At 53.7% G+C, this 25,579-nt stretch overlaps 8 protein-coding genes across 8 annotated transcripts; 4 read left to right on the top strand and 4 right to left on the bottom strand.

Moving 5' to 3' along the window:
- Window positions 1-21: 21 nt before the first annotated feature.
- On the bottom strand, window positions 22-3,705 carry HD553DRAFT_348210 (cleavage and polyadenylation specificity factor subunit). The gene is made up of 6 exons (XM_046183358.1): window positions 3,462-3,705; window positions 2,984-3,375; window positions 1,283-2,889; window positions 1,069-1,215; window positions 787-975; window positions 22-721 (listed from the first exon to the last, which is right to left on the bottom strand). The coding sequence occupies exons 1-6, from the start codon at window positions 3,641-3,643 to the stop codon at window positions 182-184; spliced, it is 3,057 nt and encodes a 1,018-aa protein (XP_046038751.1). The 5' UTR covers window positions 3,644-3,705; the 3' UTR covers window positions 22-181.
- A 262-nt stretch (window positions 3,706-3,967) lies between these two features.
- HD553DRAFT_306160 (putative cytoplasm protein) lies at window positions 3,968-5,849 on the top strand. The gene is made up of 5 exons (XM_046179240.1): window positions 3,968-4,274; window positions 4,369-4,457; window positions 4,557-4,658; window positions 4,745-5,199; window positions 5,274-5,849. The coding sequence occupies exons 1-5, from the start codon at window positions 4,031-4,033 to the stop codon at window positions 5,605-5,607; spliced, it is 1,224 nt and encodes a 407-aa protein (XP_046038750.1). The 5' UTR covers window positions 3,968-4,030; the 3' UTR covers window positions 5,608-5,849.
- Window positions 5,850-6,418: 569 nt separating this feature from the next.
- HD553DRAFT_348208 (uncharacterized protein) lies at window positions 6,419-8,521 on the top strand. Its single transcript, XM_046183357.1, has 5 exons — window positions 6,419-6,955; window positions 7,063-7,073; window positions 7,346-7,444; window positions 7,609-7,839; window positions 7,927-8,521. The coding sequence occupies exons 1-5, from the start codon at window positions 6,844-6,846 to the stop codon at window positions 8,386-8,388; spliced, it is 915 nt and encodes a 304-aa protein (XP_046038749.1). The 5' UTR covers window positions 6,419-6,843; the 3' UTR covers window positions 8,389-8,521.
- Window positions 8,522-8,624: 103 nt separating this feature from the next.
- Window positions 8,625-10,216, top strand: HD553DRAFT_306157 (nucleolar protein,Nop52-domain-containing protein). The gene is made up of 6 exons (XM_046179239.1): window positions 8,625-8,760; window positions 8,840-9,019; window positions 9,099-9,291; window positions 9,367-9,501; window positions 9,586-9,679; window positions 9,759-10,216. Exons 1-6 carry the CDS (start codon window positions 8,673-8,675, stop codon window positions 10,161-10,163), a joined length of 1,095 nt encoding a protein of 364 aa, XP_046038748.1. The 5' UTR covers window positions 8,625-8,672; the 3' UTR covers window positions 10,164-10,216.
- HD553DRAFT_306154 (lethal giant larvae like, C-terminal-domain-containing protein) lies at window positions 10,217-15,067 on the bottom strand. Its single transcript, XM_046179238.1, has 15 exons — window positions 14,554-15,067; window positions 14,441-14,492; window positions 14,227-14,375; window positions 14,096-14,160; window positions 13,958-14,026; window positions 13,859-13,890; window positions 12,559-13,796; window positions 11,989-12,488; window positions 11,694-11,928; window positions 11,284-11,636; window positions 11,113-11,221; window positions 10,806-11,047; window positions 10,542-10,743; window positions 10,391-10,475; window positions 10,217-10,330 (listed from the first exon to the last, which is right to left on the bottom strand). The coding sequence occupies exons 1-15, from the start codon at window positions 14,982-14,984 to the stop codon at window positions 10,283-10,285; spliced, it is 3,810 nt and encodes a 1,269-aa protein (XP_046038747.1). The 5' UTR covers window positions 14,985-15,067; the 3' UTR covers window positions 10,217-10,282.
- Window positions 15,068-15,497: 430 nt separating this feature from the next.
- HD553DRAFT_348205 (uncharacterized protein) lies at window positions 15,498-16,954 on the bottom strand. The gene is made up of 4 exons (XM_046183356.1): window positions 16,650-16,954; window positions 16,089-16,546; window positions 15,812-15,951; window positions 15,498-15,718 (listed from the first exon to the last, which is right to left on the bottom strand). The coding sequence occupies exons 1-4, from the start codon at window positions 16,790-16,792 to the stop codon at window positions 15,626-15,628; spliced, it is 834 nt and encodes a 277-aa protein (XP_046038746.1). The 5' UTR covers window positions 16,793-16,954; the 3' UTR covers window positions 15,498-15,625.
- Window positions 16,955-17,399: 445 nt separating this feature from the next.
- Window positions 17,400-19,336, bottom strand: HD553DRAFT_173150 (endoplasmic reticulum protein). Its single transcript, XM_046176908.1, has 10 exons — window positions 19,216-19,336; window positions 19,107-19,119; window positions 18,894-18,972; window positions 18,651-18,702; window positions 18,540-18,556; window positions 18,297-18,442; window positions 18,073-18,182; window positions 17,877-17,973; window positions 17,725-17,783; window positions 17,400-17,646 (listed from the first exon to the last, which is right to left on the bottom strand). The coding sequence occupies exons 1-10, from the start codon at window positions 19,219-19,221 to the stop codon at window positions 17,608-17,610; spliced, it is 618 nt and encodes a 205-aa protein (XP_046038745.1). The 5' UTR covers window positions 19,222-19,336; the 3' UTR covers window positions 17,400-17,607.
- A 608-nt stretch (window positions 19,337-19,944) lies between these two features.
- HD553DRAFT_366300 (uncharacterized protein) lies at window positions 19,945-23,619 on the top strand (the record flags this gene model as incomplete). The annotated part of the gene is made up of 6 exons (XM_046184099.1): window positions 19,945-20,967; window positions 21,051-21,816; window positions 21,879-22,277; window positions 22,344-22,705; window positions 22,789-23,113; window positions 23,177-23,619. 6 exons carry the CDS (start codon window positions 19,945-19,947, stop codon window positions 23,191-23,193), a joined length of 2,892 nt encoding a protein of 963 aa, XP_046038744.1. The 3' UTR covers window positions 23,194-23,619.
- Between the last annotated feature and the right edge of the window lie 1,960 nt (window positions 23,620-25,579).

Below are 25,579 nucleotides of genomic sequence, written 5' to 3'. Positions count from 1 at the left end.
CGGGAAAAGAGAGGAGGGACCCGGCCACCGAGGTGGTCTTTCACATTCACAGTGCGTCAGTACATCAATGTCCGTCGTGAATTTCTAGCGTCATTACAACCGTTTGAATATATCCTGTCGTTACATGAAGGTCGTTCACCATCTACCGATCGACTTGTTCTTCTCGTCGCACCGCCCAACCTCACATGACCACCTGCGCAAAGTTGCCATACAACGCGTCCCGGACGTGGTAATAGACGTCCCCGACGCTCCCTTCCATCTCGATTCTGCCCTCGCCCGTCTTTCTCACGGCGACCACGGAGGAGCCCATACCCGGTCCCAATTTTTCGCCTCTCAATAGCGTCGGGACCCCAGGACCACAGATGAGCATTCCTTCTCCTGCGAATTCGGCCGGAATAGACATGCCCGATAAACGGGTCTTGAGCGAATTTAACCGCAGGTCGCCGATAAATAGCGTTTGAGGAAGGGGAGCCGGAGCATGCCGTATCAGAATAGATGCCTCTGCCGACCTGTGCGTCGCCGTGACCGGATTTTCTCCCTTGCTGTCCATGTCCATCTCTGTCGCAGTGACCTCCTCTTTTACGCCGGAGGCTTTCGCGCTCACCGAAGCCTCAGCAATAGCAGTCTCTTCGTCCTTGATAGGAAGCTCGAGAACGGGAATGCTCATGTTCGCCCCGACGTGCACCTTGCCGCTGACCTTGGCCACCTCGTAGTCCTCGAACTGTCGGTGCCGAGGCCAAACATTAGCCCATGCAACTTTAGTAGACCGTATTGACCGAGACTCACCTTGGACCACCTGCCCTGTGCGTCCGTCATCAAACCCTCGCTGAGTGAGATCGAATAACTCTGAGTTTGCTCGCCGATCATGACCTGCTCGTAATCTGCCGGTGCCGAGATCTCCTTGGTCAGGTTCATAATCGCGTGCAGGTTGACCAACAGGTCATCCGTCGCGGCTTTAGGTGACCGTACCAAGATCTATACATCGCAATGACATAACGCAAGTCGAAATTTTAGCGTTAGTACACGACATACCCTCAACAGAAGCAGCGAGTTGACCGCGAGACTCACCACCTGCCGTGGGTTCAGCTGCGGGATAATCGTCTTGATCGCTCGTCCGTCGTGTTGGCCCTCCATGTCGACGTAAAAGATTTCGCAATTAACCGATACCTCGAGATCCTCTTGGACGTATTTCGAGGGTGGTTCCGGCGGTTCTTTCTGTCGACCAGATTCTTTGTCAGCTAGCGTTCGAAGCGATCCAAGAGGGAAACGCGCTCGAACTTACAGCCTTCTCCTCTTCCTCCTTTTGTTTCCTCTTGGCCTCCTTGACCTCGTCACTCTCCTGATCCTCTTCAATCTCTCGACCCTTTCTCACCCAGGCGCCCACATCGATCCCCTCACCATAGGCATCCACCCGTCTACCCTTTCGCTCAACAAACGGAAACATCCTAAACCTCGCGAGCCCCGAGGCGTTGGCCGAGGAAGACCCCGGGGCGTTCTTGAAGAAACCGGTGGATCGGACTTGTTGTCCCTTGACGTAGATGTCAAACGATGTATTCCGGACGTCATCAGTGTCCATGAACGGGTTCCCGGCTCCGGTCCCTGTTGCGCCGATCGGTCCTGCCATCATGGGCTCGTCGTCCCGCGCTTGATCGCCCGCACCGAGTCCATTCTCGACATCATCGTCATCGTCGTCGTCATCATCCGAATCACTTTCAAGATCATCCGCTTCCAACATCCTCCTACTCCGCTCCTTGGCTACAAGCGCAGCGGCTTCTTTCTCCTTCTGTAATCTCTCCGCTTCGAGATGCGCTTCCAACTCGTCCCCTTCCAAGGCGACCTTGTCGTTCAACACTACCTTGATCCTCATTGATCCTCCTTCACTCTTGTCCTTGTGCCCATTTTCTCCGGTCAACCTGACCGGCACTCCGACGCGACCCTCGCCGTACTTGGCATCTCCCTGTTGCACTTCATTCCAACGTTCAAACAGTTCCTGTCCTAACGTCCCCGTCTCGGACCTCCCGGTGAGGACGACCTTGCAGGTCCTCTCCTTCGCCATGCTCGTGAACAACCTCCGGGAGAAACCATAGTTCATGCTCATGGGCACCGCAAGGACGCACCTCGGACCCGGCTGGGCGGCTAGAGCAGGGTCCGTCTCGTACGCTCTGACAGAAGGGTAGAAACGGAGGTACCTAAACCTGAGCGCTCCGACCGAGGCGGCGGCGTCTTCTTCTCTCGAACCTGGGACTCCGGAAGAGGGAAAGGGACGTTTCCTCCTTCCACCTGGTCCAGAGTTTCCGCCTTGTCGGGCGTTATCCTGTGCGCTTCCAAGTCCTTCGTCAGAGGCGACGGTCCCGCCCATCCACTCCATCAAGCTCCTAGCTACCCTGACACCTTCCTCCCCCGTCCGGCTGACGAGACACAGCGGAAAGTTCCAAAGCCCGCCGCCTGGCGCATTCGTCGGTCCAGGCCCGGGTCCTCGACGGAATTGCGCTTGAGCCTGTGCTTGCTGGAAAGCCCAATGTTGGTCCAACAATACCAACAGCTCTAACAGCCTCGGCGAAGCGTCCACGGGGAACAACAAGTTTCCACCTTCTTGCGTCAGGGTCTTCGTGATCAACCCCAAGAGCCCGGCGACTTTTTCCTTCATCTTCACCCCCTTCCTCTCGCTACGCCCAGCTTCGACCAGCAACAAGTCCGGTCGACCTAGCCCGCCCTCAGAAATGCCTGCACTGGAGAGGAGGACGGTACCGGAGAGGTGACGTTCGGAGGTATGATTGATCCCGAGGGCGTAAAGAAGCGTACCGGATGTTGGGGAACGGAGCTTGAAGAGCGATCCTCCGAGTGTCTGACCGGATGGGTAGGGGGTCAAAAGGAGATGGGATAGGAGGCCTAAGGGAATTATCGTTTCGATAGGTAATATAGTGTTTTCAATTTAATCGTTGTAGCGATTGCGAATCTATGATGCAAATGACAAGGGACTTACCGCTGAGATGGATGGGTTGACTATACCGGACCGCCTTGATATGATCAAAAGCCTCGTTGATCTCCTCGGCCGTACAAACAAACGGCCCCTTTAGCACTTCTTCCTCCTGCTCCCTCCCCGCCCCGTCCCCCTGCTCCTTGTCTCTATCCTCATTCTGCTCATCCTCGTTAACATCCTTATCCTTCTTCTTGAGACTATGCAACCCATCAACGTCCACCTCGTTCCTCCACCCAACGGCCTCTTCTAGACACCCGAGCCTACCGACCTCGACTGTCGGTTGGGTACCGTAGACGGGGCATTTCAAGCCCCAGTGTGTTCTTGCGTATGGGTAGAGGGAGGTATATGATGTGGGAGAGTGGGAGAGGAGGACGAGGTCGATATGCGGAGAGAGTCTGTAATTTGCAGCAGATTAGCATACATGCCCCTTGTATAGTCGAGTTCTAGTCGATATCAACGGAGCTGAAGACCTAGGACGTACTCTTTGACCTTGCGTTCATACGTCGAATCATACCCCTCCTCGCTCGTCCGTCTGGGATCGTTCCCACCGAGGTCCAACAGGATCTTGACGTCGTCCAGCTCGAGCAGGTAGCTCACGGGTCCCGTCGAGATTGACGAACCTGGGGTCGCCGCTGATCCCGTCAGGGGCGTGAACACGATCATCCTTTCACGAGGTCGGGATTGCGTTGTCCTCTGATGTTGTAGTGCTGGGATACAGTTAAACCTATAATTCCTATAGCCTATAGCCTATATCGAGGTGCAAGGTGAGCGATTCAACGACGCAACTTGGGGACTTGCGCGCAATGGAAGGGGGCGACGCGCATATCAGCTCACGAGGGTGAATGGTTCCGCAGATATGCTTCCGAAAGATATGCTCTTCGGAAGCAAATGTGTCCGCAATCTCCCGATCGACCGTTCACGTTGGAGCGTCTTGATCAGCAGATTCGTGGACGACACGACGACATTTATCTACCCTGACATGCAACAACGACGTCACCTACGACACCTTCACTCGTCCGAACATTCGAATCGACTGCTACTACGCCCAGAATGTCACCCATCACGTCGTCCTCTTCCGCCGCAGCGCTCGTCGCCACCTCGCCCAAATCAATCGTCATCGTCGGCGGCGGCATCATCGGTGTCTGTACCGCCTACTATACCGCCATCTCGCCGCATTTTCAAGCTGCGCGAGGTGACAAGATCACTTTGGTAGAAGCGACCGAGGTGGCAAGTGCGGCGAGTGGGAAGGCAGGGGGTTTGTTAGCTCTGGATTGGCACGGACAGGCTACGGCCAGTGAGTGAGAATTGGGGAAGGATAGAGTGGCGAGACTCGAGGGACAGGAAGCATTCAGGCTGAGCATACGTTATCTATATCTCTCCATCGATAGGTATCTCCGCTCTCTCTTACAAACTACATGCCGACTTGGCAGCGGAACACGGCGGCGAGAAGTGGGGATACCGGACGGTCGATACGCTCGTAAGCCTCTCGCCCATCTTACCTTCATCCCCCTTGCTCGATCATGTGTTCGTTTTCGAGCTGACTGGGCTCTCTATGCCATGTGCGCCCGAACAATAGAGCGTCACTACCGACCTGACTGAACGTACCAAGCGGAAATCACCTATCGACTGGTTACCAGAGGGGACCGTACATCATTCCCGACCCTTGGGTTCTCAAAAGGTACGTATCGTACACCGTTTGCATGTCAAGTGAGCTATGCATTTCAGTCATCATATGAAACCTGACGCTATCTTCTCTCAACGTAGACAACAGCTCAAGTTCATCCACAGTTGTTCACAAGGGAATTGTTCCGGATGTTCTTGGAGAGACCGGGGACGGGGGTCGTCTACGGGAGCGCAGCCGGTGTAGCCTTGGAAGGAGAGCAAGCGGCAAAGAAGCTCAAGGTGTTGAACAGGGAATCCGGGGAACCCTCAGAGATCCCCTTCACACACCTCGTACTCTCTGCCGGCCCCTGGACAGGAACGCTATCAAAAACGCTCTTCCCTCCCGCTTCCTCTTCCTTGTGGTCATCGTCGTCAAAGAAACTCAACACAAATGCAAAGCCGCTGGAACTTGCCATCTCTGGATCGAGAGCCCATTCGATCGTACTCAAGACGGATCGGAAGTTGACGGCGCATGCGTTGTTTACGGATATGACGCTCCAGGACGGGGATATGGCCGAGCCGGAGGTCTATGCGAGACCGGACGGGACGGTCTATATGTGAGCAGCGAGCCATGTCCGTTAATTATGTAGAGTATTTTGCTGATGCTATTTTGCATCTGATGTTATTGCAGTTGCGGAGCATCGGACAACGAACCCCTCCCGAAACTCGCCTCTCAAGTGAAACCAGACCCGTTCAGCATCAAACTCCTGCACACCCAAGCCTCCGCCTTGACCCCGGAATTCTCTTCAGAGAAATCGCAGACGATCGCCGAACAAGCTTGTTTCCTCCCCATCTCTGACCGAGGGCGACCTCTTATCGGACCGACGGCTCTGCCGGGGGTATTTGTAGCCAGTGGACATAGTTGTTGGGGGATCACGCAAGGGCCGGGGACGGGGTTGGTCATGAGCGAGATCTTGCTCGAGGGCAAGGCAAAGAGCGCGGATGTGGGCAAGTTGTTGCCTTGATCTTCTGAATATGTTAAGGGACCCGTGCATGGCTTGGGGGCTAGAGGTTCGGAAAGTGATACTGCATTCAGGCAAGAAGGTTGTATCGTAGTTCTCCGAGATGTTCGACTACCTGTTATGCGTCCAGCCATCGGTCCTCGCGCTACTAGCACTTGACTTCAAAGGAAGGTGAAGCAAGCTGCCGAAAGGGCGTATGTATCTAACGTGTAAAGCTTCCCGCCCTCCGCTGTGATATGTTGAACCATACAGAAGCAAGCGCAAATGCTGCCCGGAGTCATCACCCACTGCATAAGCAATTAGCAAGCCCGTTCACGATGTCGCGCTTGGAGGAGGAGCCGTGACCATATTACGATAGCAGCGACACGTACGAAGAAGAATGATCGACAGGGGAGGGCGTCTCTTTTACTTCCGTGCCGGAGGGAAAGATGAGTGGAACGATTCTCTTCGGCACCGCCTTGAGATCACCCGCCCCGACATCTTTCCTTCTTGTAGCTTGTAGTCACGGGTACTCTCGCCGTACCGCAGGATGACATTGCAGTACAAAGATGATACCGCCGGAAGTCCTGGTCTCTCTGGACTGCGAACGACCAAGTCGCCTGTGCGATCGAGAGACGTCCGGGGGGGTTCAGGTTGGGGGTTGGGCGGCCGTGGACTTCCCCGCGCGGCCCCGTTCTTTGTGCCAAGAGCTGAATCAGGGAAGCGAGCGATCCCCGGTCCGATGATTGAGCCATGGGATCGCTCATGAGCCCGCTCGCCTCACACTACTCTGCATGCTGCAAGCAGTGCTGCAGCGTTGTACATATCCATATATCCACGATCCATCCTTCATCGCTGCCGCTAGCCGCTATTGGTATCATCACTCGCTCGTAATCGATAGCACAAATCTCCATCGTCTCGCGAAAAATCAAACGCCGGACGCGTAGAGGATTTCATTTATAGCCTCGAGCATACCCTACGTCACACTAGCTCAGTTATAAGGGAAAGGGGCGAACTTGTTCATATATCCATATCCTTATTCGTCACATCTCGGATCTCGAAGCCTTTCGACCAGGACCTTGATACCAGGCTCAGAATAACCGGACATCGAAGGCCACCCAAGTTCATCACTCGATCTCAGTTGAGAACGGCCGGAAAGGCGCACCCGATCGATTCCCGGATCCTTATCTACTGCACTCTCGACTCTTCTACTTCGCGTCCCTCGATCCCTCGAGCACATCGCTTGAAAGGACCGCAAACATGTCGAGCACTGCCATGACGCCTGCAACATCGTCCACTACGACGAGCGCCCCCGAACCTTCGTGGACGAACCGAAGCGGAGGAGGGTTCGGCGCGACAGGGCCGTCGAGTTGTGAGTCGACCGTCTTTGCGCCGGTTTATGACGAGCGGGATCGAGACTCGTTTGCTAAGACGTTTCCTGTGGCTGGTCCTCCGACATGATCTCATTCGGGATGATAGTTTATCGCAATGTGAGTCTTCATGATTCCTGAATTGAATATGAGTTGTTCGATCGGACGCTGATAATCGGTCCTCCTTGTCCTTCCACCCCGAACTCCCTCTCATCCACGATCTCCTTATTCATCTTCTTCTCATCTCACAACGCCTTGATAACGGACTACGCACTACTCACAACCTGAACCATTATCATGACTTACCTTGTCACGTCGATATCACTGGATCCCACACCCTGATGACCTACTAATCCCATACCGGCCGACAAATGCACCGAACTCGAATACAGCTCTTTTACATCCTTGTCGGGCTGCTCGGATTCTTCATCCTCATTTCGGCCTTCTCATGGTGGAGAGGTCGGAAACGAAGACAGGCTACCATCGCCGAGGTGAGCTAATCGATTCTTTCTGGCCTTGCCTTGTACCCTCGCTTGTCGAAAGTGGACGCATGCGGGATGAGCTGTGGAGTGGCGAAACGGGTGGCTGACTATTGGCTTTCCCTATTTCCCCTCGCTTTGACTTCGTTTGGACCCATTCGACTTGCTCTGCATAGGCTCGCCGACTAGGTCTCCTCATCCCAGGGATGCCCGGCTACGCAGCAGAAAGAGAGCGGCTGATCCTCTCTTTCCGCGGCATAGCGAGTACGACCGAGAATCCAGAAATCTGGGATTCTTTGGGTGAACAGAGGGGGATGGTCGCGGATCTCAAGGGAGGAGCTGGGTGGGGAGTAGGAAGGTATGAGCCGGGGCATGGGGAGAAGCAGAGTTTGTGGGATGAGAAGTTGGTAAGTCGATCATTTTCCGTTTACAATTTGTGGCGTGGCATGGACCGGGCAGGGCTGAACGGATCGTCTTTCCTCTTACTGATATAGCACCCACTGGCCATCACACCCCTTACACACAAGGGCGATGGACCTATCCCGGTCTCCCCGATGAAATGGTTTCCCAACTCTGTGGCCTTTCGGGCACCAGGTCCAAAAAAGGATCCATCGGCCATTTTACAGGAGTGGGAGACTGAAGCAGCAGCAGCAGCGGGTCAAGGGCAGAACGCTTACCCACCCGCAATGACGATGACGGGCCGGACGAGGGGGTCAAATTCGTTATCCGTGCCCACGGCCAACTCGGCGGGAGATGTCCCATCGTCCGTGTCGCCCCAGGTCCAGGTGGCCGTGCTCATCCGGATGCCTATCCCTGATACGTCCAAAGTTGGCCGGACGGATCGAACGACAGAAGAAGAGGAAGAGACGGCCGTACAAGAGGAATGGGAAGGTGTGGAGATGGGTCTGTGCAACGCGCACGTGGACTTGCAATCGAGTTCGAACGGAGTACGGTGATTGCGCGTGATGTGTATCCATGGACTGGGTTGTGCTTTGTGAGAACCGAGGACTGTTTTGTAGGCTCGTAACCAAGTCTGAAACCTAGTTGTAGATACGAAACGAATCCTTGTCGTCGGGAATGAAAGTGGAGGTTTGATAGGAAAATTTGCTTCCGCGGCGTTTCCTCCGTTCAGAGATTTCTAAAGTCCCAAGTTTGTGAAAGTCGTTGAATTGATAGAAGATGCTGAGGATTGGAAACAAGACAGCTCTAGACGTCTCATCACACACACTATAACAGTAAAATGCCATCCAGGACGAAAGGAAAGGGTAGAGCGCCCGAGGTTGTGCCCGAGGCCACCTTACCGTTGGGAAAACAGCTCGCACACACCGGCAAGTCTATTGGACCTCGTCTCGTCGAGTTCACAACAACAACTAATCAGCTTGCCATTGTGCAACTATCTTGGCACAGACAAGAAGATCCGGGACCAAGCGATGGCTAACCTAGGTGCCTTCTTGTCCGGAGGTGGGATCTTGAGCTTGTCGGGAAAGACCGGCGGGGAGGACGTCGTCCGAGCAGGGAAGGATGATGGGTCGAAGCGGTTGTTACCTCCGCTCGAAATGCGGAAACTGTGGAAGGGTCTCTTTTACTGTCAGTCAACCGCCCTCGCTACTATTTAACATACCGTAACGACATGGATCTCAATCTTCATGATCTGTGTCATGCTCAGGCTTCTGGATGTCTGATAAACCCCTTGTGCAACAACGGCTCGCAAGCGATCTTTCCTCGCTCATGCTCTCCATCGAGCCTGTGAACGACGGATCGACAGAGGGGATCGATTCAAAGACCAACGCTGGGCTGGATTTCGTGGCTGGATTTTGGGAGGCACTCGTGAGAGAGTGGACAGGGATCGACCGTCTCAGGTGAGCGACTCATCTCGCTTATACTATGCGCGAACGAGTACTGACCCGGTTCCCGACTACATTTTCGTCATACAGGATGGACAAGTATTACATGTTGATCCGAAGATGGCAGAATGCGACTTTTCGTCTGCTCGCCCGATCAGGTTGGGCTCCCGAGGCTGTTAAGCGATACAACGAGATATTGACGGCGGCCATCGGAGGACCCTTATCGTGAGCACACCTGCTACCTGTCTTTGCCCGGTAACCGAAATAGAAGGCTGATCCAGGATGGTCTGGGACCCGCGGAATCGATAGAACAAAGGATTTGAAGGTGTCTCCTTCGATTTCGTGGCATCTGGCAGATATCTGGCTGGAGGAGCTGAACAAGGTGGTGGCAGAGGAAACCGAGGTGAGTCTTCCGTCGTTTCGCGAGACTCTCCTGTAAATAGACTAAGCGGCTCTAAAATTCCTTCGGACTTTCAATTCAGACCCCCGCACCACTGGCAGATATCGTAGAGCCGTTCATCCGGCTGTTGACGTGCACCTCGAACCCTGCCACACCAAAACGACTGAGAGAAGCCATGTTCCAACCCCTGATCGCTGGCCTGCTACCGTCAGAGGAGAGCGAGCAACCGGCCAAGAAGAAGCGTAGGATCGAAGAGGAGTCGCACGAGATCGATAACCAGTTCCCCGAACTCGCCACTCGGTGTTCCGTGGGATCCGGCGAGAAGACAGTTGCGAGCGAGAGGGAACTGGCAAACTCGGTCTTGAAGCGGATGATGGCGTTGGCGAGTCTGAGTAACGAGGAGGGCGTCAAAGATTCGAACCGAAGAAAGGTCTACGAGTTTGTCCGAGAATGGGGTGGTATTGATGACGAGGATGACGACGAGTAGAGATCGGTCATGGCATAGTTTTCGTTTCCGGGTGTATACAAGCATTTTGAGCGTGTGTGTATCATACAATCTTTTCGGTCTGAATCTATGTGCCTAGATGTACAGAGTTTGTTGCCACCTTAGAAACCGAATAAACCTCTCGCTGTAGCCTTGGCTGATTGTTTGGCCTGTTATTTTATCTCGATCAGCTGGTGAAGCTTTCAGTAGAAGGCCGCGGATAGGCTTACCGCCGTCTTCCTAGCCTCGCTCAACATGTCGTTAGCCGCAGTCCCGATGGCCATCATCTGGTCCTCGAGACCTTCCAGGATATCGCTGTCAGGGCCACATGGCCGGTGTTCAGCTGCTTGCGGCGTACGAGACAGACAGGCCGACACTCACCCTCGTTTATTTGCTGCATCGGTCATTTCCGTATACACGTCCTTTCTTTCCCGAACGTCTCGCGTCGATGGGTCTCTCCTAGGTGCAGCCGGTGCTTTGCCACGCACAACCGGTTCTGGCGGTTCTCCCCACGTGATGAGCGGTTTTGGCGGTTTCTGAGCTGTGGCAGTCCGGGGAAGCGGGGGACGGTTTGGACCAGCGACTGCCACGAATCGATCCCTGGTCAGTAACAACGCTTTCAAATCCGCATCAAGGTTCTCCTACCCAAAGCATCAAGCTGGGCCCCGGTCAGAGGAGCGCCTCCCCATATCCAGGATGAGACACCCCATGCCGCATTCTGCGGTACCGGCGGGGCAGGCACTGCGTGTTTCACCGTGGATGGATCCACACGTGGACGCAGTGGTTTTCGATGGTTGAACAAGGTTCGTAAGTGAATCTCCATCGGCGAGATGTACTCGAAATAGTCTCCGGAATTGGGGTCGACAGACAGCTTGCCGAGAGGCCGCCTGTCCAGACACAGGATGAGTTCAGCTGTCGAACACCCAGAAACTATTGCAGTCCAGCCACTTACGAATCGAAGGTACCCAATTTCAATGGGAGCTTGTTGATATACTCAAGGGCTGGCAAACTATATATCATGGCAGAACCCGAACTAGTAATTGCGACCAACGCCTTATTGCCTGCAGTGATACTCTTCTATCAGCAACGTAGCACCTAATCTCAAAGCGTCGTTCGGACTCACCATTCTTTCGTACGATGTGCGCCGATTCGATGATCTCGCCTTCCTGTACGTCCACCTTCGCGATCCTCTCGCCATTAAAGTCGAGTTGCGCTCTGATAGCACGTTTGGCTACAACGATCCAGACTGCGAATGGTATCTTTCCTTCTGCCTTGTTTGGTGACTGGTCGAGGCTGTTTTGCAGGCTCATACTTTGTCGCAGCGCTTCCGCTGTAGCGTTGACGGCCTCGCCAGTAGCATAGCTTAGCATGAACGTCGCAACAGGGTTGACAAGACTATCGTGAGTGAACGTCGTTGCCTTGCTGTCGACAACCCATTCGCCTAATACCGAATTGAGCGTGTATATCTTGGTAAGACTGGTAGCGAGACCTTCAGCGGAACTCAAGACGTGATTGCGTATTGACTGAGCTTACCCTTTTGCATAAGAGGCTATCAAACGTGGGGCTCGGTGGGTTTCCCCATTCATCTTGCATATCGCCCACGTTAAAGTCAGGCAGCTGCTCGCCTCTGCCGGGAGATTTTGGCTGTTCTTCTTCTTCCTCTTGACTTTGAGACCCTCTTCCGTAAAGCCTTCGCGTAAAAGGACATCAGGACCGCGTAAATCGACGATCGCGACGCTATTTGCATAGTATGAGACGGCGAAAAAGCCTATCATAAATCGGAGTGGTGAGCACACGCATGGCGCCTAGTTGGCAGACGAGGACTTGCCGATGTCTGACATGGCACTCGCTACAACGGGTCCGCGTCGAGTGGTGAGAATGGTGACAGGCTTGAACCCGTCGTCGCGCCAGTTTGCTAGATGAGCCGTTGAAGTCAAAGGTTCCGCGATTTGATCGACATCCGCGATGCCGTCATAAGCATCTTGTCCGGCTGCTTCCTCAAAGTAGCTTTGATCGGTACCCGCCGTGTTTGGCACGGGGGCATTATCAAAGTCTGATGGTTTCTCTTTCGTCGTGCCGAACTTGTGTATGAACACCTCGCCAGATTCGACGTGTATGAGGCATTCGAGTGTGGCCTGGGCGATATCGATACCAGTAATTCTGACTCGCGTAGGATTGGTCTTGAATAGCCGTGCAATAGGTAGGTGGCGAAGCGAAGGATGCTTGATGAGATTGGTAATGGATATCGTGAGGTGTGGCAGGGGTGAGGGGTATTCGAACCGTAATGGCGATGGTGTTACCAATATATGCGGGCTGACATCCCAGAATCTGCATTGAGAAAGCCAGATTAGCTTGTGAACCCGTATGCAGATTCTCCTGTCCGAATCCTTGAACTCACCGCACAGCGCCATCCGCATGCCAGGTTGCGAGAATTCGGTAACCCTCCATCTTTGTCAAAGCGACGTCAGGCGCATTGGGACTATAGAGATCGGCCACTGCAGCGCCACCACTGAGCGGAAGTCGCGGCTTCTCCTCGCGTCCCGCAGACTCGATACTGAACGCTATCAGCCGGCGGAATGTAGCGGTGTCCAACGAAAATGTTTCGCATCCCAAGACATTTGTTCCTCCTGTCCAAAAGATCGACGGTAGCCGGAGGGGACGAGGCGGCTGTGAGGTCTGAGCCATCATGCCGGCATTCAACGGCGACAAGCCAGGGGACGCAGGTGATGACGACCAAGGTAGCCTCCAGGAGCTGGTCGAGTCTGATGTCGGCAGTCCGGGGCTAAGTGCATTTGGCAGGGTCGGAACAGCCGTCATCGCATAGCCTTGTAAAGCCTCGTCTGTTACCGTATGGAAGTCTTTCCGTCCGGTGTCATCTGGAGCATAATCGGAACGAGGTGGAGGGAAAGTCCATGCGTCCACTGTACGTCTACCGTGAGGTCCCGCGATGGGAGGAAGGCGATCTTCTGGGGTCAAGAAGATGACAATGGCGATCGGATCGAACGACAAGTTGAAGTAGGGGCTGGTACGTGGTAACAGTACAAAATCTTCCGCAGGCGTTGCCGTGGGGTATTTCGTGATACCGGTTACCGATAAAGACTCCCTGTATGCCTTTCGTCCGGGTATCGACAATCCTTCCGTAGGAGCGGCTACTGCTGTCTTCAAAGCAGGGGGTGGGGTATAGACGGGCATTTGCAAGACGTTGATAGCAGGAGGTTCATTCGACATGCAACCGCCGAGGACAACGAGCAGAGTTTCTCCCTTGTCAGCATACTGCATGGTCGATTTTTGAACTGGTTCGACCGATGGGTCCAGGCTTTGGGCCGCAATCATGGTTCCCAGAGTCGCTCGATCCGGGAAGGATGCCCAAGTCAGCTTGAAGATGGGTTCTCGGACTGCCGGCTGGGTAGGTTGACCATTATTTGCGGTCACGTCCAGAGCGCCGGAATCGAAGAGGGACTCTGCATCTGTCACATTGACGTCCTCTTTCGTCAATGTCCGGACCATAAGCGGTTTGTCGGGTTCTTCGAGCGACCAGACCGAGATACAGCCATCTTCATGTCCGACGGCGAAGACTAGACCATCTGGTCTCCACGTGACGCAAGTAACAGCCGGATTCCTCTCGGTCCAAATGGCCTATAGAATCGTTGTCAAATGTAAGCACGATTCCATAGGCAAAACTGAAGAATCAACCTTACTTGATCGGTATAGCTGGAACCGCCGGGCGCACCTGATCCGCCATGAACCATGTCCTTTCAGTGAAATGTGCGTTTGGGTATCGATTCAAGATCACCCACCTGGCGGCAACGTCAACTCGAAGGTGTTGACAGCCGTCTTCTCTTTCATATCCCATTGTATGACACCGCCTGACAAGCCAAGCGAGAACGTCATTGGTCTTGTGCCCGTCGGATCCGCTTGGGACCGAGATCGCTCACCTTCGTACCCAATCAACATCGAGTTGAAATCTCGTGGATTCATCGCACAACACACCGCCTCTGGTCTGAACACGCCATGCACAATTCAGTTGGACCAAACAGACCAGCAATTGCCTCGAAAAGATACGCACGTTCCTGACGCCCGGAATCTTCCAGGCACACCACTCCGACGTAATCTATCTTCGTACTGTTTCCAGAGGTTATCGATTCGGTAGGGAGAAAGATGTCGCCGAGGAATGTCGTAGGCCAGTGTTATGCCGTCTTTGAGGGTAAAGAATAGCTGCGGGCAGGGGGATATAAGTTATTGTGTCCGAGCGTTCGAGGTAGAAAGTTCGCTTGGCCTACATGAGAATGTGCTGGTGAAGGAATATCGACGTATGTTACATCCCCATAGAGACTGCTCAAGATACATTTAGCAAGAATCATGGTATAGCTTGTGAGCGCACATTCATACCTACCTGGTCGTGACCTCTTTCGTCGGCTGGTTCTTCGCATCGTCCATTCCTCCTGGACCAGTATTCCAGACATGCAACGTGTTCTTTTCATCGATACAGCACAATCTACCTGCTCCCGGCACGAATGTCAAGAACTTGACGGCAGCGGGCTTTTGATCTCGAAGAGATGACAGCTGAATCATGCACTGAAAAGGTAGCTTCCCTAGCAAGTGAACGAGCCCCGTCGATGTTCCGACAGCCATAAGACTATAGACCGGGTCCACTGCCAACGCTGTGACTTCTCCTTGGAGACCTAATGACCTCAAATGACCCAGGCGATAGGTCTCTCTGTCCCGTAGATGAGCTTTTGTGAAATCCGGGTGGCCGACAAGACCTCCCGCCGCAGCTTGTCCCGAGCCGCTGCCCGAGCCAGTCTTCCATTTGACAAACGACATGATGTTGAGCGAATAGTATCGGTGGAAAGTATCTATGATTTCATGGTTCTACTGTGGCTGCTGTCGAGACGGTGTGAATTCACTTTGTAGCAGAATACAAGTACTCGTAGAGAGTCAACACTTGTCTGCGAGGGGGGATTCGCGGTGCCCGAGCTGCGAATATGACGTTTCTCTCTCTCCTTCCCCTCGGCCAAACGCGAAACGCGACGAATCGATCGCTAAGATGGCACCATGCCATTGTCCGCGTGCATTGAGCGTCCTTGTCCAGATGATGAGGAAGCGCTCGAGAGTGGAGGTTTTCCTTACGATGAGCGACCTACTTGATCCGTCGACGATTTGGGACAACGAGATGGCAAGACCGCTTTCAAGACCTTCTCTACCAGGTCCTGGACCCCCCCGCACAAGGAAGCGGGTCAGTCAAACGCTCGGAGAAGACACGTCTAAGTCGCACGAGACCGTATGGTGTTCTTGAATCGGTCGAACGACTTATCAAGATCGTACAGGTCAATCTTGCCAGTCTACAACGAGCAATCAATCGAAATCTTTCTGTAGCTCTTTACTCGTATATACAACCCTGAATTCGTGTTCCTTCCTGACTTTCTTCACATCAATGTTTCAACAGACGCGCTGAGAACCCTCGTCTACTCGCCACCGCCGTCGTCCCCACCGAAATCGCCGCCGTCACCGCCGTCGTCGCCGTAATAGTTGTTCGTTACGTCGTCGTCTCCCATCATCTACGTTACCGAAACATGGCGCAGATTCACCAAATACAGCTCAGTACAGATCTTCGCGAGACTCAAGAGGAAAAGGATTAAGCCGTGACTCACCCCACCCAACGCCATTCCTCCTAAAAGACCCGCACCCGCCCCGAGTGCCATTCCTCCGCCCATTCCCATTCCTCCACCTTGTCTGCGACCGCCACCCATCATACCGGGACCCATCATGCCGCCGCCGGGACGCATCATACCTGAGTATGGGCACAAAAGGAAGGGAGAAAGAGAAGATGAGAGGGCCAAGGTAGAGTTGGGTCAAGATCGAGTCAGTCGGACGAGCTCATGAGACAGAAAATAGAGGAACAATCAAGAAGGGAAAACGGTGACTGACCTCCTCCGCCGTACCCGCCTCCATAACCTCCTTGTCCGTACCCTTGTTGACCATACCCGCCCCCACCCATCATCCCACCACCTCCATAACCTTGTCCGGGCCTTCCTCCCATCCCGCCCATCCCTCCTCCAGTCTGCGCATCCTTCAACTTGTTCTTCAGGTTGCTCAAGAACCCGCCCTTCTTTCCCGACTGAGGTTGGTTCTGATAAGCCTCGACGTGTTGTTGCGGTTGTTGTTGAGAGGTATAAGGGCTGGATTCGTGGCCCCTATACGGATCCCCTCCTTGCGGCTGGTAAGAGGCCTTCTCGTTGGGGTACCCCGAGGCACCGAGATTCAAGTTCGGGTTCGAGTTCGAGGCGGCGTATGAGGGGGTGGATTCATAAGCCGGTTTCTCTACGTGAGAAGGGGGAGGACCGGAAGGAGGAGCGTAAGAAGGTTGAGGCTGAGCGTCGGCCGGGCTACACAGGAGTCAGGACCATCATTCACACGAAAGAATATCATCAGAACTTGTAACAACACGACACAATGATGCTACTACCGAGTTTTGGCGCGCCGACTCACTGAGTCCAAGTAGACTGTCCGGTACTCTTATCGACGTAGAACCAAGTCTGGTAATCCGGGTTGAACTGTTCTACCCATCGATCGCCGAATTCTGCCTGGAAGTTGGCCGAACGGGGGTGAGGGTTGACCTGCATCGTGGCCATCGTTTGTGTGTGTGATGTGTCGTTGGTTAGGGTGTTGGGGGATATAGAGTGTGCGACCTGATCGTCAGATTACAAGTGGCAAACACGGGAGGCAAATGGCGAGATGGAGGAGATATAGGGGCAAGATGTTGTATCGAAGTGTTCCATGTGTGTTGCTGCGAGAGATCTCCTCGATCGGGCAAGGGCAGGGGGGGGGAGGTGGCGGGGGGATTACCCCGAAGTTGATGACGTGCAATCGGTCATCATGCGCTTGGCAACAACATACCAGTACGCATGACGTGGCAATACAACAACCAATTTTCGAATCGTGGAGGAATTAAGTGATAAGCTCGTGGCCTCTGCGAGCGGGAGTTTCAAGTTTCACAAGGTCGAATGTCGAATGCGTCTAGACGAGGGATAGAATCACGCCAGGCAGACGGCAAAGAATATTATTGGCGATGTGATTTTTAGGCAAGGGAACGAATCCATAAGGACCGAATGAAGGATTCGAGTCAACATCCTGCGTCCGTCTGTTTAGCTGCGTCGTGGACGCCTTGCCCTTGCACTTGATCTTGCCGCGGCAGTAAGCAAGCCGGCACCCATGCCTAGAGCTGGAGGTACTAGATGGCCAAGATACGTTCGAGCATTCCAAAAGCCTATCATTCCATGTCCTCATCAGAAGGTATATCATTCGAGGTAACAAGACGCAGCCAACGAAAAACACTCTACATCCTCGGCGTCTATCAATCTCGTCATCGCGTGTATGACCATCGTTTTCTCCTCCCTCTCATTTGCGATCTAGTCGGGCTCGAACTTATCTCCGTGTTCCTGACTGCTTAAGCGACCTTCTTATTGGCCAGGGACTGAGGTTGCTTCTACATATCCCGTATCATGATCAGCGAATCCGATCCGAATCATTCCGCTGCAACGGATCATATCGAGGATCAACTTACCGAATCGGCCAACTCGTTGAAAGCGCTGACGTTCTGTCCGGCCTGCTTCTTCAGGGCGGCTGGGTAGGTGGATCAACATGGAAAAGCGGATGCGCCGTCAATATATGGCATGCTTCGCAATCGTATCTGCATCCAATGGAAGGGACACTCACCAAGATCACGGTCCTTGGCAGCGAGCTGCTCCTTCAAGGTAACAACTTCGGTCTGCAACGCCTTGTTAGGTCCGGCCGCTACCGCCGTCTTGGAAGTCTAATCACACAATCAACGATGACAAACTCCTCCTGGTCAGCCACCGTTCCTGCACTGGCTGCTTTCTGTCGAGCATGCCGCAGATAAAACGCAACTCACGTTGGTCTTCAACTGGTTGAGTTGTTCTTGAGAGTTGATCAGGTCCAGGACGATGGCGAATACGCGGGTCAAGAGCACGGCGAGGAACAAGGTGGCCCCGGTCAAGTACACTAAACGAATGGAATAACGGTAATCAGCCTGAAATTCTTGTTTCATCTCTTCCCACTTGAAATCCTGTCTTGACCGGCGACCGGGAGGGATTAGCCCTAACTCGACAAACTCACAGTTCCTCTGCGCGTAAAACTTCCTCGCGTGATGGTTCGTCTCGGCCCTGATATCCTGCACTCCCTTTTCCTCCTTCGCGACCTGTCCTTCTTGGGCGACCTTGATCATACGTTGGACGGCGTCTACGAAGAGGACTGCTACGAAGCTAAACGGATCGAGGTTGCGATCATGATGTGATGTAGCGGTTAGGTCGTCGGACCGGGCAAAAGTGCGTCGAGCTGAGTGCGGGGTGATGCGCTTACATGAAGGTGATCTTTAACTGTTTTGATTGTAGATCATCAAGACCAAAAGATCTTGTCAGACCACTCGTCTTTTCGAGCAACACCCCATAAATCGTGAGTAGCCGTGCTTACCCCGTATTGAATCTTGGCGACGATAGGGTTCTCGCTCAAGAAATGCATCATCCTGCGCCGTCATTGCCGTTGGCCGTTGTTGTCATCGTCGATGGGAGTTATGTCGCAACCGATTTGATAACGAGACCAAAGCCGAGAAGAAGAGGAAAAAGGGAACAGCACGTGATCAGCATCCCGTACTATTCAAAACGCAAACCGCAACAACCCGGAAAGTGAATCAGGTGACACGGAGGCGGTACTGACTTTTTCTTCATGACAAACGGCATGGGGCAGACGATAGCCCCGAAGAGCGCCAGTTCGGCCGAGAGGAGCAAGAAGCAGACTGTTCCAGGTCGAGCGATAACATGGGAGATGACGGCGGGATGTGGGGAAGTCGTGACGAGAAGATGTGGATTGATATCGTCAGCTATGCCCGGCTTGATTATGCTTGAGCATCAAATAGGAAAGAGTACGTACTGGTATAATAGAGCTGTGATGTTCGTTCAAAGGAACGTAGGTGGGACGGAGCAACATGTCAGCTCGAGGCATTGTTGGTATGTACGTCAAGGTAGGTCGTTCGACTGACCGTCATTGCTGTTCGTTCGGTGCGTTTATTTCAGTTTCGTTCTAGTGTGTCGTTCGTGAGTACCCGTTCTAGGTGTGGTGAATTTTGACTCGATGTTGCTATCCTTGCAACGTTGTCGCTGTCGTCGTGCAGATATGCAGACATGCAGATTGATGGAATGCAGTTCCTCCACGTACCGTCGGGACTGACCAACGCTGCGGCCGGCGAGTGGGTAGTGACGTCACGTACGCGTCGCCCCTTAAGGTATCGTTACGGCAGCATCACGGCATCGTAATCTGAAACGCGAGTGATGGCATCAATCCTTTACCCCTTGATGTGGGTTTGTGATCACGAGATCGGTCTTGATCAGATCAATCTCGATTGATCATCAACTTTTCCTTATAACTCGGTCAGCTCTTGCGGTACCGTCCACCGTACACCGTCGCTACATACGTTCACATCTGCCTATCGCGACAGTACGAGAGTAGATGGATCAGCGTACGCTCATGCACTGGTCGTCCAGTATCGGGGCATCTCGACAAACGTATGGCTCGGAACCTTCGATGGACCTCAGGCTTGAAAAGTATATCCCGGCTGGTTACGTCCTATTGACCCGTAGCGAAAAGAACAAGAGGGAATAAATCGCTCGCATCGAGCGATCACACCGCTCGCAGATCTACGGCGAAATCCGAGGACCGTACCACCACGCCGCCACGCATGAACAGCTCGACCCAGCTTGGAAACACAACCATGATACCAACAGCGTCCTCACCTACAAGTCGGCGGCGTGAACGTACCCGGACTTTTCCCTCACATCATGCCGATCAAGGTCAGATTCCGGACAGGTCGTCGGTCTATACGGAACGTTCCATTGATACGTTGCCGGAGGAAGAGACCGTAAGGCTCGAATCGGGATGTGTGATCGATGACGAGACGCGACCAGGCTTGAGTGGAGAGATCGATCGGGACAAGCTACATCTACAAGAGCGAGGTAGAGGAGGTGGGCCAGGAGAGTCGACTAGGACTTCGAATGAGGTAGCGGCTCTACGAGAGAGCTTGCCGTTTCCATCAGCTCGGATATCAGCGACGGCAACTACCTCCATCCCGTCCTCTTCATCCTTGTCATCCCCTCAGTCTTTTTTTGATCCGATTCCTAAAGAAACCACTTACCCCGGCCCGGCTCTTCGACAGCCCCCAGAAAGCCCACGAAGACCGTCAAGACTATATCCAAGATTCAGGGTGAACAGTGCGCATTCTCTAGGGGCTCTCAGGGTTGGGAGCGACAGTGCAGCTGGCTCTGCGAATGGGGCAGGGGTTACCGGGACAGGAACTCAATTCGATCCCGGTTCATCCTCAGGCTCAGGTGGATCGTCCATCTCGATCCTTCGTTCCGCTGATGAAAGAGGTGTCCCAACCGATCGACCTCGACCGCGACATCGACGTACCGGTTCCGGGCCTCCGCTCTCTGCACTCAACCGCCCGGGTTCGTTAGTCGGTGCAGGCTTAGGACTAAAGATAACCACCTCGGACCTTCCCGGATCTCCCCAACCTTCCGAATCTTCCCCTGGATACACCAACTCGTTCACTCAACCTTCGAGTCCTCTTGCTTCTCCGGTCAAGAGGCGGTCTCGAGGAAGCCGCGGGGAGGGAACCGAGCTGGACCCTGAAGAAGGATTGAGAAGAGGTTTGAGAGCTATCAAAGCGACGAGGACGGTCATGGAGGTCTTGGAGAGCGAGGAAAGGTTTCGGGATGGGCTGAGAGTTGTAATCGAGGTGAGTTCGAAGACGTTGTTGGCGAGGGTTTGTTAAGGCTAGGACAGGGTTACAGGGCTGACCCTCGGGAATCGGTGTGACAGGTATTCTTGGACCCTCTTACGAAAGAAGTGGAAGACGGAACAGAGTTCGTTGCTTTGAGATACATCAAGCAATTGTTCGGCAACATTCGGGAGATTGAAGCTTTGAGTGCTCAAACGATCAGCGCGCTCAAAAAAAGCATCGGGGACAAACAGAACATCGAGGACGGATCTGTGATAGACCATGAGACCAGCTTAGATGAAGGATCCAGGTTGAGGACCCGGGTGGGACAACTTCAAGGACACCTTCCTCGCGGACGAATCGGACGAACCGGACAAACGTTGACCAGAAGCTCCTCCGCGCCGGCGTTGTTTCAACCCGAACTCTCGCTCGCTCCCAAGATCTCCAACGTCTTGCTCTCCCACCTTCCTTACTTATCTCTCTACTATCCATACATCACGGCCTTTCCCTCGATCCCTTCGACGCTCAACGATCTCTGCGTTCAGAACCCCCGTTTCAAGTCGTTCTTGCACGCGCAGGAGCAGGACCCGCGCTGCAAACGCCTTGGCCTGTCTCACTGGCTGTTGACCGTCGTACAGAGAATCCCAAGATGGACGATTCTGATTGAAAATCTCATCAAGGTCACCGACGACCCTCAAGAGAAGCAAGGACTGATCAGGGCTCATGCGATGGCGGAAAAGGTGGCGGATAACATCAATACAAGGTTGAAGGAACAGACGGCCATGTTAACATTGGTCAACTTGCAAAGGGCGTTTTCGGGACTCTCGAAGCCGCTGGTAGCTCCCGCTAGAAGGCTTGTCAAGAAAGGTGAGTCTGAAGGTTTGGTTCATGCTAGCGGAGGCTTGAGCTCAACGGTAAACACGCGATAGGTTTACTCAAGCAGACAAGCCTAGGTCCATCGGAACTCTGGTTGTTCTTGTTCAACGATATACTCGTCTGCGCCAAAGCCACCGGAGGGACATCAATGACCATCGGTATGCTTTCCAACTGGATCTACACTGCCGAGGGGTCGTTGGCCGCCTTCGCTTCGAGCATGGCAAGCATTATCTCACATCACAACAACAGCAACAACCATACCAGCGAGAGTACCGGACGTTCCGGAACGACCTCAAGACCTACCAGCATTATTGAGAATTCTTTCGAATGTACCGACTGTATCGACGTCGAGGATATGACTGTATTCGGCCTGGAGACCGACCGCAGCACGGAAAAGCGCGAGAAGACGTTTCAGATTACGTCTCCGCTGGCCAGTATGGAACTGTCGGCCGGTGAGTACAAGGTGTAAGAAACCTGAGACTCGCTTGTTGACAGCGTGAAGCTAACAACCTTTACAGAAAATCGCGCGGAAAAGGAATCGTGGCTCATGTCTCTGAACGATGCCAAATACGGCCGTCTAGCCGACCTTCAAACCTTGCAACAGACCGCTACCATCCGTCAATCCAAGCGAAAATCACTACACGCCGTCTCTCGCCGATCGTCCTCTTCAGCGTTTTCCAACGCACACGATCCGCAGGGTATTTTGGAAGAAGGATTGGTGCTGGCGGTCGAGGCGGACGGGTTCAACTCTCCTCTCGTCGCTAATAGGTCGGCAGCGACGACCTGTACCAAGTGTCGGTCCGCTTTTACCCTCCTCAAGACGCCTCATCCGTGTTTACTCGCTTGTGGCAAGCTGTTTTGCTCGGAATGTCTGACCCGAGTGAGTTTTCGTGCTCGATGACGATCGGCTTCAGGTAGATTAGCTATTGACACCTGGCCTCTTGTCCTCTTCACCCCGCGCAGACCTTTACGATTAGCGGAGAAGCCACCGGCAAAACCCGTCAAGCTTGCGATACCTGCTACTTCGCTGTCTTCAAGCCCGCTGGGGAAGGCGGGACCGACCACGACATTCTCGATACCCATGCCAACTTCACGCTCTCTCGTCAATCTAGGGAGGACCTGAGAACGAGGCGCGAGAAGCAGGATTCGGTGATCAGCGTGATGGGAGGAGGTGGCTCGGGGTATGGTTCGGGGTCAGCGTTATCGAGGACGAGTTCTAGATCGGTCGATGGTGGGAATCTCGACGTTGGAGAGGTGGAACCTAGTCTGGCCGTCAAGGTGTTGAGAGGTGAGTGGAACTATGATTTTGCGCCGTCGAGGACGGTAGTTGAAAGTCTTGCCATACGGATAGAACTTCTGAACCGATGAACAGCTCGAAACGACGGGATTTAAGTGTATCAAAGGTCCGGGATGTAGCATTGTATCAGACGCCACAGGTACAACATCATACGAACGCTAGCTCGGGCCAAGCGGACGAGATGGAAGAACCGACCGGGAGTATAGCTTCAGGTAGAAGTACTGTATCATCTTCGTCGTAACTCATTACGATAAATTGGCATGGGCTCTATTTTAGATATTTGCCCGCGCGCACCTCGTCGGAGACATCACCATAGATGACAGCGCAAACGTGATCACGCCGCATCTTGATAATCTCGGATGATCATGCCCCATTCAACAGTTGAAGACTCTGTGGCTTCATTGCTGAATTGCTGTGCGAATTCAGCACAATCGTTTCAGCCCGACGGTGCGCTCGTGCAACCTAGAACATGTTTACTTTGTGTCCGAGTGGTCACGTGACCCGAGTGCTTGGTCATGACGACGACGAACCACGACGATGTGTCAGGCGTCAAGTAGGGTAAGAATATGCTGCTTTTCATAAACATAGTAGTACAAATATTGCTAGAAGCGCTGAAAGCGTCGACTTCTACGCGCGCGACAACCACCCACCACCCTAAGTTTACGCGACGGTTCTAACTGCGAGGTGCTAAGACGGCCGTTTGAAACGAAGGACGATGTTCGATTGCTGTTGTCCCCTTTTTTGGGAAGTTGTTTGCTTCGACGACTTCGGGTAGGCCGTCGGAATTGCCACGCCTGTGCGACTTGTTGCCGGCTTGAGTCTGTCTGCGCTGACCGGCACAGCCAGTTCGTTGCCGGACGGCTCAGCTATGATGTATGCTCCGAGGTCCAAACGTTTGATTACCCGGTACATGCCGTACCAGTTTGGATCTCCCTTGTACTTCTGTTCGTTTCGCACCCAAACGAGGTCGCCCGGGTTGAAAACGTGTACCGTCGTTCCCGCGTCCTTTCTTGCCGCATCTTGGAGTCCTTGAACTCGAGACGCCTCCGCCGCCAGCTCTCTGCTCTGTTTAGCTTTAGCGAGACGGCCTGCCTGCTGCGACGGGCTGGGAGGATGGAGGTACGGGGCGAAGAGCTCGGGCTGATCCGACGGTAACTTTGGCTTGAACCCGTATACCAACTCGAACGGACTCCAGCCCGTTGTCGAGACCACCCTAGTACGGGCAGCGAACAGCGCCGGGCGTACGTAACGCGGCCAGTCCTTTTTATCTCCCTTGTTCATGCGGAAGATGAAACTCTCTAAGATGCCATTGAAACGCTCGGTCCTCCCGTTGGTACGCGGATGATAGGCTGCGGTACGTAATCCCTTGATATTCATTAATTTGATGAACGCGGTTACGTACTCTGATAAGAAGTTTGCTCCTCGGTCCGTCAATATCTCGTCCGGCGCCCCGTAGTTGGTTACGATGTTGTCGTAGATCGCATCCGCTACCCTCTCTTTTCGAGCGCTCTTAAGAGGTACCGCTTCGCTCCATCCGGTCGCGTGATCTAACATGGTTAAAATCCACTTGTGACCGGTGAACGACTCGCCCATGTCTACGAAGTCTAGTCCCCAACGCGAGAACGGGCGTGCCGGCGTTCCCAAGGGTTTGGATGGCTCATGGGCCTGGTTCGGCTTGGACCGTCCGTACGCTTGACATTCCGGACAGCTCCTGACGTATGTCTCCACGTCCTGTAACCGGCCAGGCCACCAACCCCTCCCTCGCAGTAGACCCAGCATCCCCTTCTCAGACTGATGCCCGTGGTCCTTGTGTAGGGTGTCCATGATGGTTGATCGCTCGACGAAAGGAATAAATGGCGACCTCTCCTCTCCCTTTGGGTCTAGGTATACCGGGACGTCCCCTCCCGTAAGAAAGAACTGACTTTGCTCCTTTGCCTTGTTGATAACATCAGGCGGGTACCTAGTCCGGTTCTTCGCTTCCCCAGTTCCTAGTGCCAACGGCCAGTCCGTCGGATGCATAGGCTCTTCGGGGCCTGCATGCGTGATGAGGCTTAGCGGAATATAATCCGGCCTACGGGAAAGCAGGTCCGGCACCGTCATTGTAATGCCCGGCTGGTATTCGATCTTAGCCGTGATGAGCGCCAAGGTGTCCATCCAGCGTTCTAGACGAGCGGGTAGCTTCTTTTTACCCTGGATGAACTGTAAAGGGTGATGGTCGGTCTGGATTGTGACATCCTCGGCCCCACTTAGGTAGTGTTCCCACTTCATCCAGCAGTAAATAATCGCGAGTAACTCCTTTTCTGGGGTAGGGTAGTTAAGTTCCGTGGCCGTTAACTTACGCGACTCGAACGCTACCGGATGCCATTCCTGCCCGACCTCTTGCTGTAACTCGCCCCCGATCGCTACATTTGACGCGTCGCAGCGGACTCGTAGACGTTTGGTATGGTCCAGCGGCGT

This window comes from Filobasidium floriforme, assembly GCF_021052385.1.
Source record: "Filobasidium floriforme strain CBS 6241 chromosome Unknown HD553scaffold_4, whole genome shotgun sequence".
NCBI classification, from domain to species: domain Eukaryota; kingdom Fungi; phylum Basidiomycota; class Tremellomycetes; order Filobasidiales; family Filobasidiaceae; genus Filobasidium; species Filobasidium floriforme.
The sequence above is the reverse complement of the archived record's forward strand: the minus strand, read 5'-3'. Positions and strand labels throughout refer to the sequence as shown.